The 19,415-nt window shown below is 36.8% G+C and overlaps 1 protein-coding gene across 1 annotated transcript in view; it reads left to right on the top strand.

Annotated features, from left to right (window-relative positions):
• The first annotated feature begins 1,356 nt into the window (after window positions 1-1,356).
• Window positions 1,357-19,415, top strand: part of SPMIP7 (sperm microtubule inner protein 7) — a 57,260-nt gene continuing 39,201 nt past the window's right edge. The window contains exons 1-3 of the mRNA XM_024115084.1: window positions 1,357-1,407; window positions 2,085-2,652; window positions 10,815-10,912. Of these exons, the coding sequence (XP_023970852.1) occupies window positions 1,357-1,407; window positions 2,085-2,652; window positions 10,815-10,912 (717 nt within the window). The remainder of the gene's footprint in view (window positions 1,408-2,084; window positions 2,653-10,814; window positions 10,913-19,415) is intronic.

Raw genomic sequence — 19,415 nt, 5'->3', positions numbered from 1 at the left:
CTCCATACTGTTCTCCATAGTGGCTGTATCAATTTACATTATTCCCACCAGCAGTGCAAGAGGGTTCCCTTTTCTCCACACCCTCTCCAGCATTTATTGTTTCTAGAGTTTTTGATGATGGCCAATCTGACCGGTGTGAGATGATATCTCATTGTCGTTTTGATTTGCATTTCTCTAATGATTAATGATGTTGAGCATTCTTTCATGTGTTTGTTGGCGATCTGTATATCTTCTTTGGAGAAATGTCTATTTAGTTCTTCTGCCCATTTTTGGATTGGGTTGTTTGTTTTGTTGTTATTGAGCTGCATGAGTTGCTTATAAATTTTGGATATTAATCCTTTGTCAGTTGCTTCATTTGCAAATATTTTCTCCCATTCTGAGGGTTGTCTTTTGGTCTTGCATATAACCATAATTTTTTTTTTTTTAAAAAAAGAAAAGAACGGAAAACATCTAGCAGAAAGGAAGGAGAGTTCATTTTGGACCAGGACCAGGATGAAGACATTTCTTAAGGATTACGTAAATATCCAAAGAAGTCCTTGGTTCTTATTAAGAAAGGAAATTGAAATTTCTGCTTATTTCTTGAGTTTTCTGGCTATGTTTATGCATGTGCTAATTGGTAAAATGTATCCAGTACAGTTAATTCTACTGAGTAGATTTACTTCTTTAGAAATCCTTTCTAATATGTATAAAGTCCTGAATTGAGTTCAGCCTGTTCAGGCATGTCTTAGTAAAGAGACCTGCATAATAGATCCAGCCAGCATTTTGGTCAAGGTCTTGCACTTCCTTTGAGCACACCTAGTAAACAAATTTTACTGAATAGTGCCCAATAAATCACTATATTTGTCTGGATATATATTCTGCTAAACTTCCTTTTAATTTTTATAAACAAGTCAACCTGCACAACATGGTTTTTACCAAATGAACTTTGGACTGTGGACTTATAGAGAATAAAGGGCAGAGAGGACTGTTGAGACCATGCTAAATCTTGAAATCTCTGTTTTCTGTAATTCAGCAGTCCCTCCTACCGTGGTCTGCTGTGTAAATTCCTAATATTCAACCTGAGAATAGGAAGTAATATTGGAGATCTTAGTTAATGTATGGTGTGATTCTAAAGATGGAAAGCTGATTGCTGAAAATCAAAAAGAACGTGGGTCTGTCATTCGTATTTGCACTTTTTACTCCAGTAGGGATGGTGTTAGCTTTTGTGACCAAATTCTACTGTCTGGAATTCCTTTGATAGCAGTTTTCACGCAAGACCAAGTTACCTAGTTGAAATGAGCTTTTAAATGAACAGCATATTGATGATGTCTCTTTTTGCATTGAGCTAATAGCTGCTACTTACTGTAGTTTCCTGAAATGAGTTTAAGAACTTCATTGCTCTTACTCTGCCACCATGGTAGCAAAAAGGTAAGTAAGGATAATGTAGGGCACGTAAAAGATGAACCTGTACTTTGACTATAAATTGCAAGTTACTTTCCTTAAAACTTAGATACATTGATTTAACTGTAATGTAATACATGTTCATTTTTTGCACTGCATTTAAATTTACAATTTATATAGGCAGTGTGTTTTGTACTTTTTTATATCAGGTAAATACTTAAAGTATATCAGAGATATGCTTTAAAAAATATATTGCCTCTTTATTAACTGCTTTATTTATACCCTTTACTGAATTTCATTTACCCATAAAGTATCAACTTATGGAAAAATTTAAAAATAACAAATGAGCACAGTTTTCCTGAGCATTGCTGAGGAAACTGTCATGGAGATTTTACTGGCAAATCTGTTTTTAAGAATTATGATGTATATAATAAATGGTCCAATGTGTAAGAGGTCTAGCTGTTGCCAAGCAACATGGGCTCTGTTTCGTTTTATTTTTTTTTTTCTGTTCTGGTCCCTTACTTCCTTTGATGGAGAATAGATATTTACCTTAAAAATTTTTTTAAAGAAAAAACTCTACTCTGTTGACATTGAGAAAGCCAAATCAATAACTATGTTAGGTTAACCAATCCTCAGTGGTTTTATAGTCGAAGAGAAAGGAGACTTCAGAAGCAATTAATGTACAGTCACCCACAATTTTAAAGAGAAAGGCCGTAGATATGGATTCACAGCACACACCTGGAAAGATAAGTATCTCTGAAGGATCCTTCCTTTCAAGAACAAAGGCTGTTGAGAATATAGACTACCCACACTATCACGCTCTCTTACGAAAACTGAACATGCCTTTTGTGCAAGGAGTTGAGGACAGACATGACTGTAGCAGAATTGAAAAGAAATGCAGCCCTACTTTTCTTAAATTTCACCCTTGTCCCCCTTCAGTCCTGCCAGACTATCATTTACACTATCCTTATCCCCCACCATATGGGCCAGATTATCCATTATTTCCACTTCGGGATGATGTACGCTTAGGTGACCCCTGCTCAGGGTTTGTGAGTCCTGGTGGTGACGCTGACTTAAAGCCTGGCATCGGCAGATCCATACCAAGCTTGGTAGATTTCAGTGACGCGAAACCTCAACATCGAGTTCCCAGGCCAGACACAGGATTTCAGACGACATTGAAAGGGAAAAAAATGTTATTAGAAGAACTAAAACAGGACAGGAGATGGAGTTCCAGGGCAGTACCAGACATTTCCATCAGAGCAAGACTTGGAGGTAAATGAAGTGTCATGGGCTTTGTAATTTTTAAACACTCAAATGAGAGGGAAGAGCTTGGATCTAAGATTCAGTATTTAGCGGTTCATTTGACATAAAATTGCAAAAGACCAAATAAGGAATTCGTATTTTTAAATTAGGGATTGTAAGGAAAAAGTGATAAGAATGATAAGCCTTTTATAAACCTGTTTGTAAAAAAATATTTGGTTTTCAAAAAATACATTCATCAGTATGCGGCCAACACAGAGTATATATCAGATAATTTATTCTAAACACACAGATAACCTAATTTTGCCACAAAGGAATTTATATTTAACTTTGATAATTGGGTATCATGCCTCCTTATCTGTCTCTCTCCTTTGAAAAAATTAATTTGTGGATGATTATCAAAGAGGTTACAGGAGCTGAAATGCAATGGGAAAGTAGTTGAAAGTAAATTTGGGGGTCTTGTAAGAACAGGAGCTGAAGAGAGGCAACCCCTGCATAAATAACTCCACCACATTCCTGGAGGCAGAATTTGATGAACACTCACCGACTGCTGCACCTTTTGGTTTCTCTGTAAGAACTCCCAGAGGGTGTCACAAGCCTGGCCCAGAAGTGGTGAGACACTACCGGAAGAAAGCCACGGGCAGTGTTCCTGTATGGAATGTGCCTGGTAGGCAGGGAGTGAAAAGAGATTAACATGTTGGAGCATGTGGGAAAGGCAAAGACCAAGTGCTGTAGCAGGAGATGCTGAGCTTGCTCTAGCCTTAAGAGGCTGCACCCTCTTCACCACTCCTCTGCAGTGCCCAGCCACAGACCAGAGGCCTAGGGAGGCTGTGTGGAGGAGCAGTGACGTCACTGTTTTTTGGAGCAGTGGAAGCTCGTGGTTCCTGCCACTCCTCCGTGAAGAGAGGCCATAGGCACTTGGGACCAGGAAGGGAGTATGAATCAGGGCACAGGTAGTAGAAATGCAAAGCCCAAGCCACACGCTCCAGATACCCACTCTTGAATAAGAAAAGAGCAATTTGATGAGAGATAAGCATGGGATAGGAACCATGCTTTTAATGTGCACTCCAGTTGTGGCCTCAGCGGGTAGGCTTAGGGAAATTCCTTAGTTTGGAATGTTCATGTAAATATATAAATGAGGTTCAGTAACCTATTTTAAGAAATAATTATTTTATGATCCATTTGAAATACCATCTAGGGAAATAAGGTATTACTGAGAAGCAAATGCAATTCACATTGAAGGAACCATTGATGAGTTCAGGCCAGTCTTACAGCCATAGTACAGTTTTCACGGATTCTGAACTAGTGACCAATTTTCTGATCTGTCAAGAAAGGAGCTCGAGCTCAATCTTTTGTTCATGTTTCAATGTGCACTAATAGTCGTTATCAAGAACTCTTCTTTAAAGGAATCAAAATCATTTTTCATTGTAGTCCTATTTTAGACAAGTATGACACTTTGGTTGTAAGCAGAAAATCCCAACCTAGTGTAATTTTTAAGAACAATATTGATTTGTTTTTGTAAGTTTTCCTAAGAGTAAACTGTCAAAGCATTCCAACAAATTAGAGGTGAAGAAGCTAACTTATGACTGAAATAGGGATAACAGACATTGCACCAACATTTCAGAACCAAATATAGAGCTCATCTAGCCTCTATTTCACTGCCTAGATCAGTACAGCAGAATGCAGAAGATAGGCTCTAGAGTGAGACTGTCTGTACTCTATTCCTGGCAGGAAATTTACTTGCACCATGACCCAGGACTCGTTGCTAATTTCTATGCCTGTGTATCCTTATTTGTAAAATTCAGATACTAGTTATAATTTATAATAGCGAGGGCTATTTAATGTTATTCATGTAAAAATATCTGACAAAGGAATGAACCAATAACATTTGTTAGATGTTGTAAAGTTAAACAAAGTCATGTTATAAAGTTAAAGTCCAGAATTTTCAGTTCCTTCATACATAAATTCTCTTATAAAATTGTAGGAATTGAATGAATTAAGATGGGTAAAATACTTAGCAAAATTTGTGGAACCTGGTAAAGCATTTAATTAGTAGTAGCTGTTATGAGCTATTAACAGTTTCAAAGAACAATACTTACAGTTCAGGGATTGATTTCAATATAATTTGGCCTGTGCTTTCAGTGATTCTGGAAATAATCATTAATTATAAATAATAAATACTTTCAGTTTTTAGCAAACCTAAATACACATAATTTCTCATACATTCTGATAAAGAAGAATATCTTCTCAATTAATTATATCACACACCATTATGCTTTTCAGTGGACTTTCATAAATATCAAAACAGGATCCTGAAAGATTATATCACTGATTTTTTGTCCTATTTCAACCTTATCTAGACATTTAACTGTGGTCAGTTGTTTTTTTGTTCCTAGTTCCATCCTGTCATGGGAGCCACACCCTCATGGCCTCATCTGAACCTAATTACCCAAAGGCCCCACCTCCAAATACCATCATATTGGGGTAGGGGCTACAACATATGAATTTTGGGGTACACACCCTCAGTAACAACCGTCTTAACCATTTTTAAGTGTGTACTTCATTGGTATTAAGCACATTATTGTGCAGCCATCACCACTGTCCATCTCCATAACTCCTTTCATCTTACCAAACTGAAATTCTATATCCATCAAATACTAACTACCTTTCCCTCCCTCCTCTCAACCCCTAGCAATCATTTTACTTTCTTTCTCTATGAATTTGACTACTTTAGCTACCTCATATGAGCAAAATCATACAGTCTTTGTCTTTTTGTGACTGGCTCGTTTCACTTAGCATAGTGTCCTCATGGACAACAGTGTTCTTGCTGTAGCATGTATCAGAATTCCTTCCTTTTTAAGGCTGAATAATTTTCCATTTTATGTATATACCATGTTTTGTTTATCCTTTCATCCATCAATGGACACTTCGGTTGCTTTGCCTTTTGGCTATTGTGAATATTGCTGCTATGAACGTGGGTGTACAGATATCTCTTCAAGATCCCATTTTTTGTTCTTTGGGGTATATACCGAAAGGTGGAATTGCTCAATGGTAATTCTGTGTTTAATGTTTTGAGGAACCAGCTATTGTTTTCCATAGTGGCTACTCCATTTTACATTGCCACACAATATATTAATGCACAATTACAATTCCTTACATTCAAGGAATAAACCCCACTTGGTCATGGTGTATAGTCCTTTCAAATGTGTGTTAAATTCTCTTTTCTAGTATTTGAGGATTTTCACATCAGTATTCATCAGGATATTGGTCCATTTCTTCTTGTAGTGTCTTTGTCTGGCTTTGGTATCAGTTGGCCTTATGGAATGAATTTGGAAGTGTTCTCTTCAATTTTTTTGGAAGAGCTTGAAGTGGATTAGTGTTAATTCTTTTTTAAATGTTTTGTAGAATTTACCAGTGAAGCCATCTGATCTGGAGCTTTTCTTCGTTGCGAGTTTTGATTACTGATTCAATCTCCTTATTAGTTATAGGTCTGTTCATATTTTCTGTTTCTTCATGATTCAGTCTTGGTAGGTTATGTGTTTTTAGGAATTTGTCCATTTCATGTAGGTCATATAATCGTGTGGTGTACAACTGTTCATAGTACTTTCTTGTAATCCTTTTTATTTCTGTAAAATTGTTGGTTCAAAACCTCAGGAGTTCCCCAGGTGAAATCCAAAACTGGCCCCTGTACTCACAGGGCAAGGAGAAAGAGGCAGACTCTCCAGACGGGTAGGTGGCAGGTTTAATTACCGAGGAAACTTACTTATGCTTGTCTTAGGTGCCTTAAGATGAGTAGATCTCCGCACCCACCCTCCAGAATCTTCAAGTTTATGTAGAGGACTTAACAGGGTTCAGTCACGTATACTGTCCAGATGGTCTCAACGAAACATTACTCTCTCAAGACTGTGTTCTTGAAACAGCTCCTCCTGTGGGAACAGTGAGCAGAACATACATTCATTTCAAGGACAGAGGAGGGGGTGAGGAGCCTCTGATTGCCTGAGTTCAGCTCATGGGTCAGTGGGTGGTCACGTCCTCTCAATGACCTCCTCCAGCAAAAATCAGTTGTAATGTCCCTTCTTTCATTTGTGATTTTAGTTATTTGAGCCTTCTTTCTTTTTCTCTGAGTCAGTCTAGCTAAATGTCTGTCAATTTTGTTGATCTTTTCAAGAACCAAGTCTTGCTCTCATTGATTTTCCCTATTGTTTTTCTATTCTCTATTTTGTGTATTTCTGACCTAATCTTTATTATTTTCTTTTTTCTGCTAGCTTTGGGTTTAGTTTGTTCTTCTTCTAGTTTTTTAAGGTGTAAATTTAGGTGATTGACTTGAGATAGTTCTTCTTTATTATACGCATTTATACCTATGAGTTTTCCTCTTAGCACTACTTTTGCTGAACCCCATTACTTACGTTTTTGTTTTCATTTGTCTCAAGATAATTTCTAATTTCCCATGTTATTTCTTCTTTAACCCAATGGTTATTTAGGGGTATGGTGTTTAATTTTCATATATCAGTTTTTAATTTTATTCCAGTCTATTGATTTCTAGTTTCATTCCGTTGTGTTCAGAAAGTATTAATATATTTTACATGCTTTCAGTCCTTTTAAATTTACTAAGACTTGCTTTGTCACCTACAATATAGTGTAGAGAATGTTCCATGTGCTCTTGAGAAAAATGTGTATTCTGCTTGGGTATTCTGTTGGTTTGAGTGTTCTGTAAATGTCTGTTAGGTCAAATTGTTGTTTAAGTCCTCTACTTCCTTGCTGATCTTTGTCTGGTTGTTCTATTCATTATTGAAAGTAGGGTACTAAAGTCTTCAACTGTTATTGTAGAGCTGTTTCTCTCTTCAATTCTGTCAATATTTGCATCATATATTTTGAAGGTTGGATGTTTGGTTCATGTAAATAAAATAGAGAATAGAAAAACAGCAGAAAAAATAACCTAAACCTAAAGTTGGTTCTTTGAAAATATCAACATAATTAACCTACCTTTTGCTATATTGAGAAAGAAAACTCAGGGAAGACCACTCACAAAGGGTATTTTAGATGTTAAAAAAAAAAACAAAAAACCTGTCTGTAACCATTAGAGGAGAGATAACACATGAATTAAAAAAAAAAAAATACATAGAATAGTCCTTGAATCTCTCTTCTAAGGTTTTGGCTTCCTTAAAAGCACCTTGTTATTGAAATGTTTTATAATAAAAATAATAAGGCCTATGGGAAAATAGTGTTCATGGTAGACTCCTCCAAACTCATACAGTTTCATGGGTTACACACAAAACCCATTCACTGTAAAAATATGATCACAGTTTTAAACATGTTAAATCTCTAATAAATGAGGAAATACTTTTGTCAAGGAAATAATACAGTGCTTTCCTTGACAAAAGACTTGATATTTGTTTGGTGGCATGAAAGCAATGAAGTGAGACTGTGGGTTATGAACGATAGGTGTGTAATAGCTGTTCCCAAAAGTGGCTTTTGGCAGCTCACCCCTTCCTGTGTGTGCCTGCCACTTCTCCTACCATAAAATGAGGTCTGTTTCCTTCTCACGTTGACTCTGGGCTTGGACATATGTGTGGCTTTAGCCAATAAGATATTAGCAAGCATGATGCAAGTGGAGGCCTGGTAAGTACTTGCACATTGAGATTGCTCATTTAAGGATTCTTCCCCTGGAGTTTCAGTCACTATTTTGTGAGAGACCCAACCTAGATCCAGAGGGGAAGAAAAATAAGGCATTGGTCATCAGGGCCAGCTGAGCTCCCAGCTAACAGTCAATACCAACTTGCCAGCCATGTGAGTGAGGTCATTTTGAACATTTTCAGCTATCGGAGCTATGCCTTATGACAGAACAATTCAGAGTCCCAGTAGATGATGAATGGTTGTTTTAAGCTACTAGGTTTGAGGTTATTTTGCAGCAGTAGATACTGAAACAAGGTAGAAGAAAGGATGTCATCATACTTAGATGTTAAGTGTAGTGCCCCTGAGGTATATAGTTGTAATTCATTGCCCTTCTACTCTGGCTTAAAGTCAAAATTTTAGTTTTCTAGTTTTCTTGTTTTCCTACTTTCCTTTTTTTTTTTTCTAAGTAGCTGCTAGAATGGCTTCAAATCAGAGGATACCAAAAAGTGCTATATTGCTGCTGATGGCATGAGAATCTACTGGAGGGTTTTCTTTGGCCAGCTGAGTCGCAGACAGAATTATCCTTCTTCTCAAAACTGAAATGATCGTGGAATTCAGCACTGCCTCTCTCACTCTGCCTTGGCCTCTTGCCTCTGCTTCTGTATTAGTTTCCTCTTGCTGCTATAACAAACTGCCACAAACTTAGCACCTTTAAACAAAGGCCATTTATTACTGACAAGTTTGTGGGTCAAAAACCTGAGCAGGCTTAACTGTGTTCTCTATTTGAGATCCAACTGCCAAAGTCAAGGTGTGCTCTTTGTTCATATCTGGAGGGTCTGGGGAGAAATCTACTTTGAGGCTCATTCCAGCTGTGCAGAATACAGTCCCTGACATCTGAGGCGCCTGTTTCCTTGCTCTCTGGCAGCAGGGGATGCACTCTGCTCCTGGAGTCTTCTCACATGGCCTGCTCCATCTTCACAGTCAGCAGAGCTGTGTCAAGGCCTTCTCACTTGCTACTCTCTCTCACTTACCTTCAGAATCCACAGAGGGTCCCCTGTTCTTCAGCCCTTCATTGCCACTTCTGAGTTTGCAGGTTCTGTCCTGATTGGTCAAATATTGACTGAATCAACATCATCATTATGAAGATGATATTACTACGTTACTACTATAGGTACTAATAATGTTACAACTACTCACTGGTAATTAATGTTATAAACTGCATGCCAGAAATTTGCCAATTCCTTTAAATACATTAATGGTAGTTTTTACAACTCTGACAGCAATCGTTAAAGGTAAGAAAAATAAGACTCAGGGGGATCAAATAATTCACGAGGTCACAGTGGCACCTTAGCCAGGAATTATATACATTATTAAGCCCCAAGTATTGCTGTAGTCTGTTATGGAGCTTCACCAGATTGCTGTGCATGGTGACCAGGGTGCTCCTGTGTTATCCCAAATCCCTCTCACAATTCATCTCACCTCTGCTTAGATATCTCTGTACTATCCAGCTAGCTCCCAGTTTTAACATTTTAGTTCATCTTTTGCTGAGTTAGATCAATTCATGGGGCAAAGCTAAAAAGTAGAGGACCAAGTTAGAAGACCCCATGGGGTAGGAAAAGGATCTCTATGGTACAACCATTATCTTCACCTACACTAGTCCCCTGTCCAAACCAGAGTAATTTGCCAAAGTTATCAGTCTCTCTTGTTAAGACTTACTAAGGAGGATAGGTCCAAGGCTTTCATGTCCTGACATTGGCCTACCTCTTTTGTTCATCTTCCACCATTCCCTGGCTGCCATTTCAAGATGTAGCTATACCCAACCTTCAGGAAGAGTTGTGCTGTTGCTCTCACAGGGCAAGCCTACCATTGTACATACTGTTCCCCCCTCTGGAATGACTCTTCTTCCTCCATTTCCCCTTTGTTATCCAAGTCAAACTCAGTTGTCAAGATGAGGTCAGGTCTTGTCTTCAGGAAGATGTTCCTAACTCCCTACAATCTGGCTGGATTAGATGTCCCTCCTCTGCACTCCCACAGCACTCAGAGCTCAACAATTATCTCAGTCACCACATTATACTGAAATTATCTACTTACATGTCTGTCTTTTCCATTTGCTCATGAGCACCTCAAAACCAGGAAACCTGTTTTCCATCTTTATATATTCATCTGCTTTCATTTGTGGTGAGGTAAATATTTGTTGAAGGCAGCTTTTATATTTGCTCGTCTCTTATCATTAGGTTGAATTATCTACATAGTAAACTCCCTTGTGTCACCACCATCCCCAACCTGTCTGCGTGCACATGCACAGATTAATAGTGCCCAAGAGATCTCTTCCAATAATAAATAACAAATAATTGTACACTAATTAATCTAACACATAAATTCCAGAGTGCTTCTGTTCTCACTGCTGAGCAAAGTTGTTAGATAATCCATGGAAAAATCAATACCACACAGTTTAGCTTTCTAGTAGGAAGTATTTCTGGTGGAAGAAGAAATTCCTATTGCATTGTGTACATTTGTATTTGGTACGTATGTACCCAAAGCACATACATTTTTGTTTTCAGGTTGGACAAGCCCACTGAGAGTTACTGCTTTACAACCTCATCATGAAGAATACTCAGTAAATCACCGATATACATTTGATGAGGAAGCAACATGTACCGTAAGATTTTCTTACTGCATAGCATTATGTAGTATTTGTAATCAATTTATTTCCTTGTCTGTGTATTTGATATTTTATGCCCTATAAAACAGAGCTACACATACTGAGTGAAGTAAGTCAGATAGAGAAAGAGAAATATCATATGATATTGCTTATGTGCAGAATCTAAAAAGAAAATGATACAAATGAACTTATTTACAAAACAAAAACAGACTCACAGACTTAGAGAACAAACTTATGGTTACCAGAGGGGAAGGGTCGGGGGTGGGAAGAATAGTTAGGAAGTTTGAGATTGACATGTACACACTGCTATATTTAAAATAGATAACCAATAAGGACCTACTGTAGAGCACAGGGAACTCGGCTCATTATTATGTTACAACCTAAATGGGAAAAGAATTTGATAAAGAATAGATACATGTATATGTATAACTGAATCACTTTGCTGTACAACTGAAGCTAACATAACATTGCTAATCAACTATACTCCAAATATAAAATAAAAAGTTTAAAAAAAAATAGCTACCGTTTATAAAGTACTCCTTATGTGCCAGGCACTGTGTAGAAGTTCACAGTCATTGTATATTATTGCATGTCTGTGTATCCCTACAACAAAACAGTACTATGGAAGAGGAATGAGTAGTAGATGATGGTAGTGCCCAACACAGGCCCCTCTACTGGCAAGTGCACCCTCCCCAGGGGCAGTGGGCAATGGCCACTAAATGTCTGCCACCTGCCAGCTGGACACTGCACGCTCCCACACTGACCACTCAGGCTTTGGCCAATGACTGACTTCCTTGAAGAAATAGAATAAACTAGACTTCAGCTGAAACCACATTCCCACTAGTGTCTTTTCCTTGTCGTATCCTACACTTCACCTAGAGCACTCCCACCATGTATTAATTGAACAAAAATTGTGTTTGAGTCCCTGCTTCTGGACAAGACAGTGTTGTTATCCCCATATTATTTGAGAAATCTGAAGTCCTGTGATGTTAAGGAACTGACTTTTGACCACAAACTTTAAACCTAGATATATGTCTGAATCATCCTATGTGGATTAATAGATACTAAACCCATGATATTTAAATTGCTTGAAGACTCCCCAAGGAATACATAGATATGACAAGGGATTAAAAAAAAAAAAACAGCTTTACTGAGGTATGTTTTACACACCATAAAGTTTGCCCATTTGAAGTGTTCAATTCAGTGGGGGTTTTTTCTTCTTTTTTTTAGGATATTCACTGAATTGTACAACCATTGCCACAATCTAATTTTAGAACTCTTTCATCACTCCGAAAAGAAACCCATGCCTATTAGCAGTAAAGATACGGATGCTTTCAAGGAGTCAATTTCCATTTCTGTTACTCTTGTATGTACTCCTTCCTAAAGTTGATCTGCCTGCTAAATTATCTGTACTTAGAGATTCAGATTGATTTCTTCTTTTCCCTCTTTCCCCACCTCTCTCTTTGCCTCTTCTAATTTTACCACAAAGAGAAATGGAGCATACCTCCCACAAATCATGTACTAGGGTATATGGACATGGAATAAAAAGGTCATTCAAAATAAATGTCACCAGTGCCTCCTTTACTCAAGATGCCATCCACCCATGCCAGGGCTTCATGTCTTTCCTTGTCTATGCATTTTTCTCTATAAGAAAATGATAGCATTAGAAATGAGGGAGATTTGACCTGTTTTGAGCTATTCTAAATTCAGATAAAAGGCAGAATTTGGTTACAAGTGTAAAGAAAATTTGTATTTGTTAGTTTCACTTATTCCATCTCCAGACTCTTCAAAGAGTCTATTGTTCCTTCTGGTAAGTCCTGTGAAAGCCAATGAAAGGGAACATTATAAGAAATTGAAGGCATTAATGCCTTTTATTTCCGTCTAAGGCTACAAATTTATGGCAAGGCTACATGCTTTACTTAGCTATGTATTGTAGAATTAGAATTCTGAAGTTTGTGCTTGTCCTGCAAAAGCTTATAGAGCATACTTATTTAAATTTAAAATAAGCTTAGACTTTTATGACAAAATCTTGAGATTTTACTACCAGTAGTGGGAGCTAAGTAACATGGGACAGTACTTCCAATGGAAAAACAACTGGATTAACATTTTTTTAATATCAAAAAGCTAATAAGGTGGAGAGAAATTACTGGGCCAATGAGAGGGTAGAAACTCTAAAATTTAAGTTATCACTCAGGGTCACTTCAGCCTTACAGGAATTTGCTGTTCTGGAAAGGGAAACTAAACTTTAACTGAACATTTCCTAGCCTTGTGGGCATGAAACATCAAAAATTAGAATTGATATTTGAAAACCACCCACTATACCTGAAGGTTTTCACCTTAGAAGTAAGGATAGATCAATAGTAAAAAGCCTTGAACAGACTACAGCTGCTTCACAATAAAAGAGAAAACCAAGTCTTGAACTGGTATTAAGGAGATCCTATATTGCTATCATTCCCAGAATCCAGACACATACAAATAAAACTTCTTTGGAGGATGATAGTATATTAATTACTTAGCCTCAAATTATTTCTGTCAATAACTTTTAAGATATAATGTTTAACACACAATCAACAGTAACCAAACACATAAAGAGAAAGGACACTGTGAATGAGAATCAGCAGAAATGAGAGAAAACAAAGAGAGACAAAAATTGATTCTAGACGTTGGAAATATGCATAAAAATGTTCAAAAAGAAAAAAAAGATAAGCTCGAAATTTTTGTAAATAAGTTAGAAATTAGAAAATGCAAAATTAGAAAAATGAGAAAAATGTAGTACCAGAACTGAAAATTACAGTAAGCAAAGAATAAGGTAGATGGGTGCTGTAGTAGATTAGACACAGTTAAAGAGAGAATTGGAGAACTGTAGATACAAGAGAGGAAAATACTCTTGATGATGCAGAAATTTACAAAAAGATGGAAAATACCAAAGGGAGAGTAAAAATCATAGAGGATACAGTGAAAAAGAAAAACATATGTTTATTTGGAATCCTAGATGTGTAAGAGAATAGGATAGAAGCAACATGTGAAGACACAATTATCATATCCACTGCTGTTTATTTATGGAGTTCCCTGTGGCCTCCCCTCACATATTCTTCTGTACATTAAGGATCAATTATTAGTAAGCCAATCTTGACAGCAGCAGCTGCTGGTGTCAGCCCCAGCACCAACAAAAATGGCAGCAAGAGTCTCAAAAGACAGACAAAGCACCGAAGACACAAAAATGGAAAGAAGGAAATTTTTGAAAGTTATTTCTTCACATTGTTTATGGTAATTGTGTTGTTTAGAATCTGGGCATCAGTTTTTATCTTTTGTTAGGTCTTGTGGAACATGAAGAAATTCTAGGAAATTGAAACATGATATTGTTGGTGATGGAGGATCTTAATGTGAATGATGCTAAAGTATCAGGACATAGAGATCTCCTTCAATGTTATTAGTCTTGTCAGAAGAATCTAGGAAATATCTAGATTTATTAGTAGAGGTTCCCATTGAATCAGATTCCAAGAGCACTAGAGATGAAGTCAAAGATCAAATTTAATCACTTCTTTATGAATAGTACACACAGGAGATTCAGAGAACAGAGATAGAAGATGCACCAGCAGAAGAATAGCTACTAGAAAATGAATATTAATTAGGAAATGATGTAGATGATAAATTTGAGGACCTGGAAACTGAAACATTTCATAAAGAAATTGAAGCTACATAACATAGAAGTGACAGCTTACAAGAGTAATCAGGAAGTGGAAGAGATTGTGTATTTGAGAAAAATCCAGATTCCAATGAAAGACTGTGCCATGATACCATGACATGATAAACCAAGATGATGATGAACAATAATATGAACCACCAGAAAATGGGGAGACATAAATTCAGACCCTGCTAGGAAAGATTTAGTTACCTACTTGATGAAGAACAATAGGAAATGACAGATTTCAGAATCTTTGCCCCTAAAACTAGAGGAGGACCAATCTCATCCACACATCACTCACCAACTTTATCAATATATTACCCACAGGAAACAGGTAATTGTGACAGATCTTGTAAATTACCGAAAAGCTCACAATCTAAAATAATTTAAATGAACTGTAGTCAATTTTAATTTAGAATACTTTTTAGAATTAAAAAATTGATGTGATTTTTGCATTTCTACAAGCCTCATTTTTGACAGTAGATCCATTGGTTTTATTTGCTTGTTTGCTCCATCTCTCACACAGCTCTTATTCTTACCCAAGTTTATGTGTAATCTTCAGAAAAGATGTAGAAATTATATTGATGTAGCAGCGATTGATTTGTCAAAGATTTCATATTTGTTAGTAGTACATAACACTAACAATGTTAGGTTTATTTGGGTGACCTCTATGCTAAACATGGATTTTTATCTGCAAAGGCACTGAAATATTTGCTAATGACTCAGGCTGATAGGAATCATCATAAACTGTGTGCCAATTAACAGGACAACGGGATACTGGGGAATATAGTACATATAGATATACTGGAACTAGATATAGTAGAATAAAACAGCACAATTAACAACTCAACCTAATAGACATACATAAATAAATCTTTTTGCAAGGACCATTTACAAAAATTACCACATACTATGCCATAAAACAAGTCTAAAAATATTTCAAATGTTTTAAGTCATACAAAGTATATTCTTTGCCCACAAGACTATTATGACAGGTCAAAACACCCTAGAAAATCATGCATTTGGAAATATAAAAATGTATTTATGAATGAGTGATGGGCCAAAGAAGAAATCATAAAGGAAACTAGAAAATATCTTGAACTGAATAATAAAATGTTGTACAGGGCTTCCCTGGTGGCGCAGTGGTTGAGAGTCCGCCTGCCGATGCAGGGGACACGGGTTCGTGCCCCGGTCTGGGAGGATCCCACATGCCACGCAGTGGCTGGGCCCGTGGGCCATGGCCGCTGGGCCTGCACGTCCGGAGCCTGTGCTCCGTGACGGGAGAGGCCACAATGGTGAGAGGCCCGCATACCACCAAAAAAAAAAAAATATTGCACAACACAAGGAATATAGCCAATATCTTACAATAACTATAAATGGAGTATAACCTTTAAAAATTGTGAATCACTGTATTGTACACCTGTAGATTATATAATGTTGTACATCAACTGTACTTCAATTTAAAAAATAAAATCAATCATGGGAGGAGTGCGCCTCCAGGGAAGGAAAGGTCAGAAGTGATTCTGCCATGGTTGGGACCAGCCTGGAGCCAGTGAGGGTCCCTGACTGAAGACCTAGCAGGCCAGCTTTGAAGAAAACCTGGAGAGAGGGCAAGTTACAAATCATCCCCAGACTACAGGAGATACAGACATGGCAGAAGGGACTTGGATCAGGTCAGAAGCCAGTTTCCCTGTGGTACTGAAGTGGATCCTGATGAATTTACCCTTGCAAGTGAAAAAGATGATGTTACATACAAAACTGGAAGTGCATGAGTAAGAAGAGATTGAATCATAACTCATACATGCCTTCTTGGGCATTTAAGCACTGAGAAAACCCTCTGTGACCCAGAGACTCGCAAAGCAAGAGGAGTTGTCATTCCTCACGGTCTTGGCATTGCCAGAGGACTCCAGCAGGGGATTGGCATTGATGATTTGATCTTCCAGAGGGCCCTGCAAAGACAAGAGCAGTCCTCACATCTGGGCTTCCTGAGCACCCTTGCAGTCTTGATTCTGACACACCAATCAGACCCACCTGCACTTTGCCAGTTTCATCCTTCTTCTCTCCAGTAACTGCAATTGTTGCAAAGTACTGGATGACACACTTCTCTGTGTTCATAGTCTTTCCTGCCCCAGATTCTCTACTGTCAAACAGAAACCAGAGAATAGATCAGAACTACAGCTTACATTGTCAATATCTAAGACAATCACCACAAACCAGAGAAGAAGAAAAAAATCTCTTATGTGGTCAGGATGGACTGGTTCTCATGATCTGTGCAAAAGAAATCAAGACCATCAGTTTTTTAAAATAGTACACATCCAATATGAAGATTATCGACTCTGTTCAGATTAAACATAGTTTATTCTTTTTAACATTTTGAAGATATTGCCTGTGATTTTGGTTTTGTGTGTAGCTCCCAGATAGTACTTGCCTCTTGCAGTAAAATTTGTGAAAATGAGAGGCAAAGAATCATCTGTTTCTTCTTAAAATATTATTAATTTTAAAACTTATGGGAGGGCTTCCCTGGTGGTGCAGTGGTTGAGAGTCCGCCTGCTGATGCAGGGGACATGGGTTCGTGCCCCGGTTCGGGAGGATCCCATATGCCGCGGAGCGGCTGGGCCCGTGAGCCATGGAGGCTGAGCCTGTGCTCTGCAACGGGAGAGGCCACAACGATGAGAGGCCCGTGTACCACAAAAAAAAAAAAAAAAAAAAAACTTATGGGAAATGTCAAACATATACAAAGATAGAGGCAATAATGTAAAGAGTTCCTATGTACCCATCATACAGTTTCAGCAGTTATTATTTGGCCAGTTTTATATAATCTATACTCCCATCCTAAACTCACTCAGTTATTTTAAAGAAAATTCCAGGCATCATATAATTTCATCTGTAACTACTTCCATAAGAATCGTACAATTCTGAAGTTTCATTTAACAGATGAAGAAACAAACCCAGAGAGAAATAAGTGATTTTCTAATAGTTACATAGCTTGTCAAGATATTTAGGTCAATAGTTTATATATTTTCCTGCTACCTGGCCTCCTCCAGGTTCTTCATATTAATTTGACTACTGCTAATTCTAAAAAAGGAAAGGGTCTGGAATTGTAAATGTTGGTGTTCATTTACTTTTAGTTTACTTGTATACACACTTCTAAGGGATAAAAACAAAAATTATCACTAAAAATGATAAAATAATAAAATAAAATAGAATTATTGTAGCAACATGTGTGGGAATGCAACTATAACAGTGCCTGGAGGAAAATATGTAATCTTAAATGAATATGTTAGAAGAAAACCTGAAAATTTAAGAACTAAGCAAGCATCCATCTCAAAATGTGAAAAAAAGTCAGTTTTTTAAGTTGAATGGAGGATATAATAAAGATAAAATGAGAAATAAGAAAAGAGAAAACAAACATATATTTTATTTTTTTTTTTTCAAACATATATTTTAAAAGAACACCAAGGCCACAAGTTGGTTCGTTGAAAAACAATTGATAAATATCTGCCAATGTCAATCAAAAGGAACAAAAAAAAAATATAACTTTGGGGAAGCCAAATATAATGGTGACCTCATAAAACTGTGCATCCCCACATAGCCTCAAAAACAGTGCAGAACAAGACAAATGACAGTATACAAAAACCTTACCATCACCATAACCAGAAGACAGAGAAATTCTAAATTTCAAATTACGGCAAGTTCAAAAGAAAAGAAAACAGAAAATCCTAACAAGTCACATCTCAACATCTCGACAGAAACCCTTTTTTGGTAAATGAGGACAGCTTTGGGAAAATTACATGGTAGACAGAAGCCAGCTTAAAATTGGTCAAAACCACTGATAAATAGACAAAGTCTAAGACTAAAAATATAGATAATGTCTAAGTCTAAAGTCTAAGTCTACAGAGAAAGAGTTAAAAGAACATGTGATCTGAGATGGCAGTTTCTGAAAGGAATCGATTGTATAGGAGAAGAAGGTTAAAAGAAAAAAAAAGAAGGAAAAGAGGAAAATTTAAGATCCTGAAAGGCAAAAAGAATTATTTAATTGGAGATTATACAACCCCTCTGGTAACAGTCAACTAAGATAAGGAAAAAACTTTATTAAAGAAACTGTACTTTGCTACACGGACAGAAGAGGGTACCATTGAACTACAAATATTAAACCACACAAAATTCACAGAATGAATTAAAGAAAACTGTAATAAAACAGAAAACAAGAATCAAAATACTTTAGTGAAGAAAATTCCTCCCCAAATCAACTATTAAAAAAATTGTAATATAACACTCTGAAGTTTATTATATATTTTCAGGCAAGCATTTGAGAATATGAAAATTGCCTGCATAAAGAAATTCAAAGATTTACAAATAAAATTTTATGTGAAATAAATGAAAGAAAATTCATTTAGAAATTAAGACCTAATTTCTAATTACATGATGCCCAAGGAAACTAAAATTAAATAAGATTTAATTAAAATAAAAATTTAATGGGTGACATTGAAGAAAGGCAGGAAAACATCCAAGAGAAGAAGAATGAAGAATTAGTTAAAAGTATCTGAGTGAAAATGGTTGAAAAGGAAGATAAGCAAAGAAGAAAGAACATATGTATAATTGGAGTCCCTGAAGAAAAACTAAATGATAGAATGGAAATAATATGTTAAACCAGAGTTTCTCAACTTTGGCGCAATGACATTTTGGGCTGGATAATTCTTTGTTGTGGGGGAGATTCTGTGCAGTGTAGGATGATTAGCAGCATTCCTGGCTTCTCCCCACTAAACACCAGTAGCACCTTTCTTTTTTTTTTTTTTTTTTTTTTTTTTTTTTTTT

The sequence above is a fragment of the Physeter macrocephalus genome, chromosome 5, assembly GCF_002837175.3.
Source record: "Physeter macrocephalus isolate SW-GA chromosome 5, ASM283717v5, whole genome shotgun sequence".
In the NCBI taxonomy this organism is placed as follows: Eukaryota; Metazoa; Chordata; class Mammalia; order Artiodactyla; family Physeteridae; genus Physeter; species Physeter macrocephalus.
The sequence above is the reverse complement of the archived record's forward strand: the minus strand, read 5'-3'. Positions and strand labels throughout refer to the sequence as shown.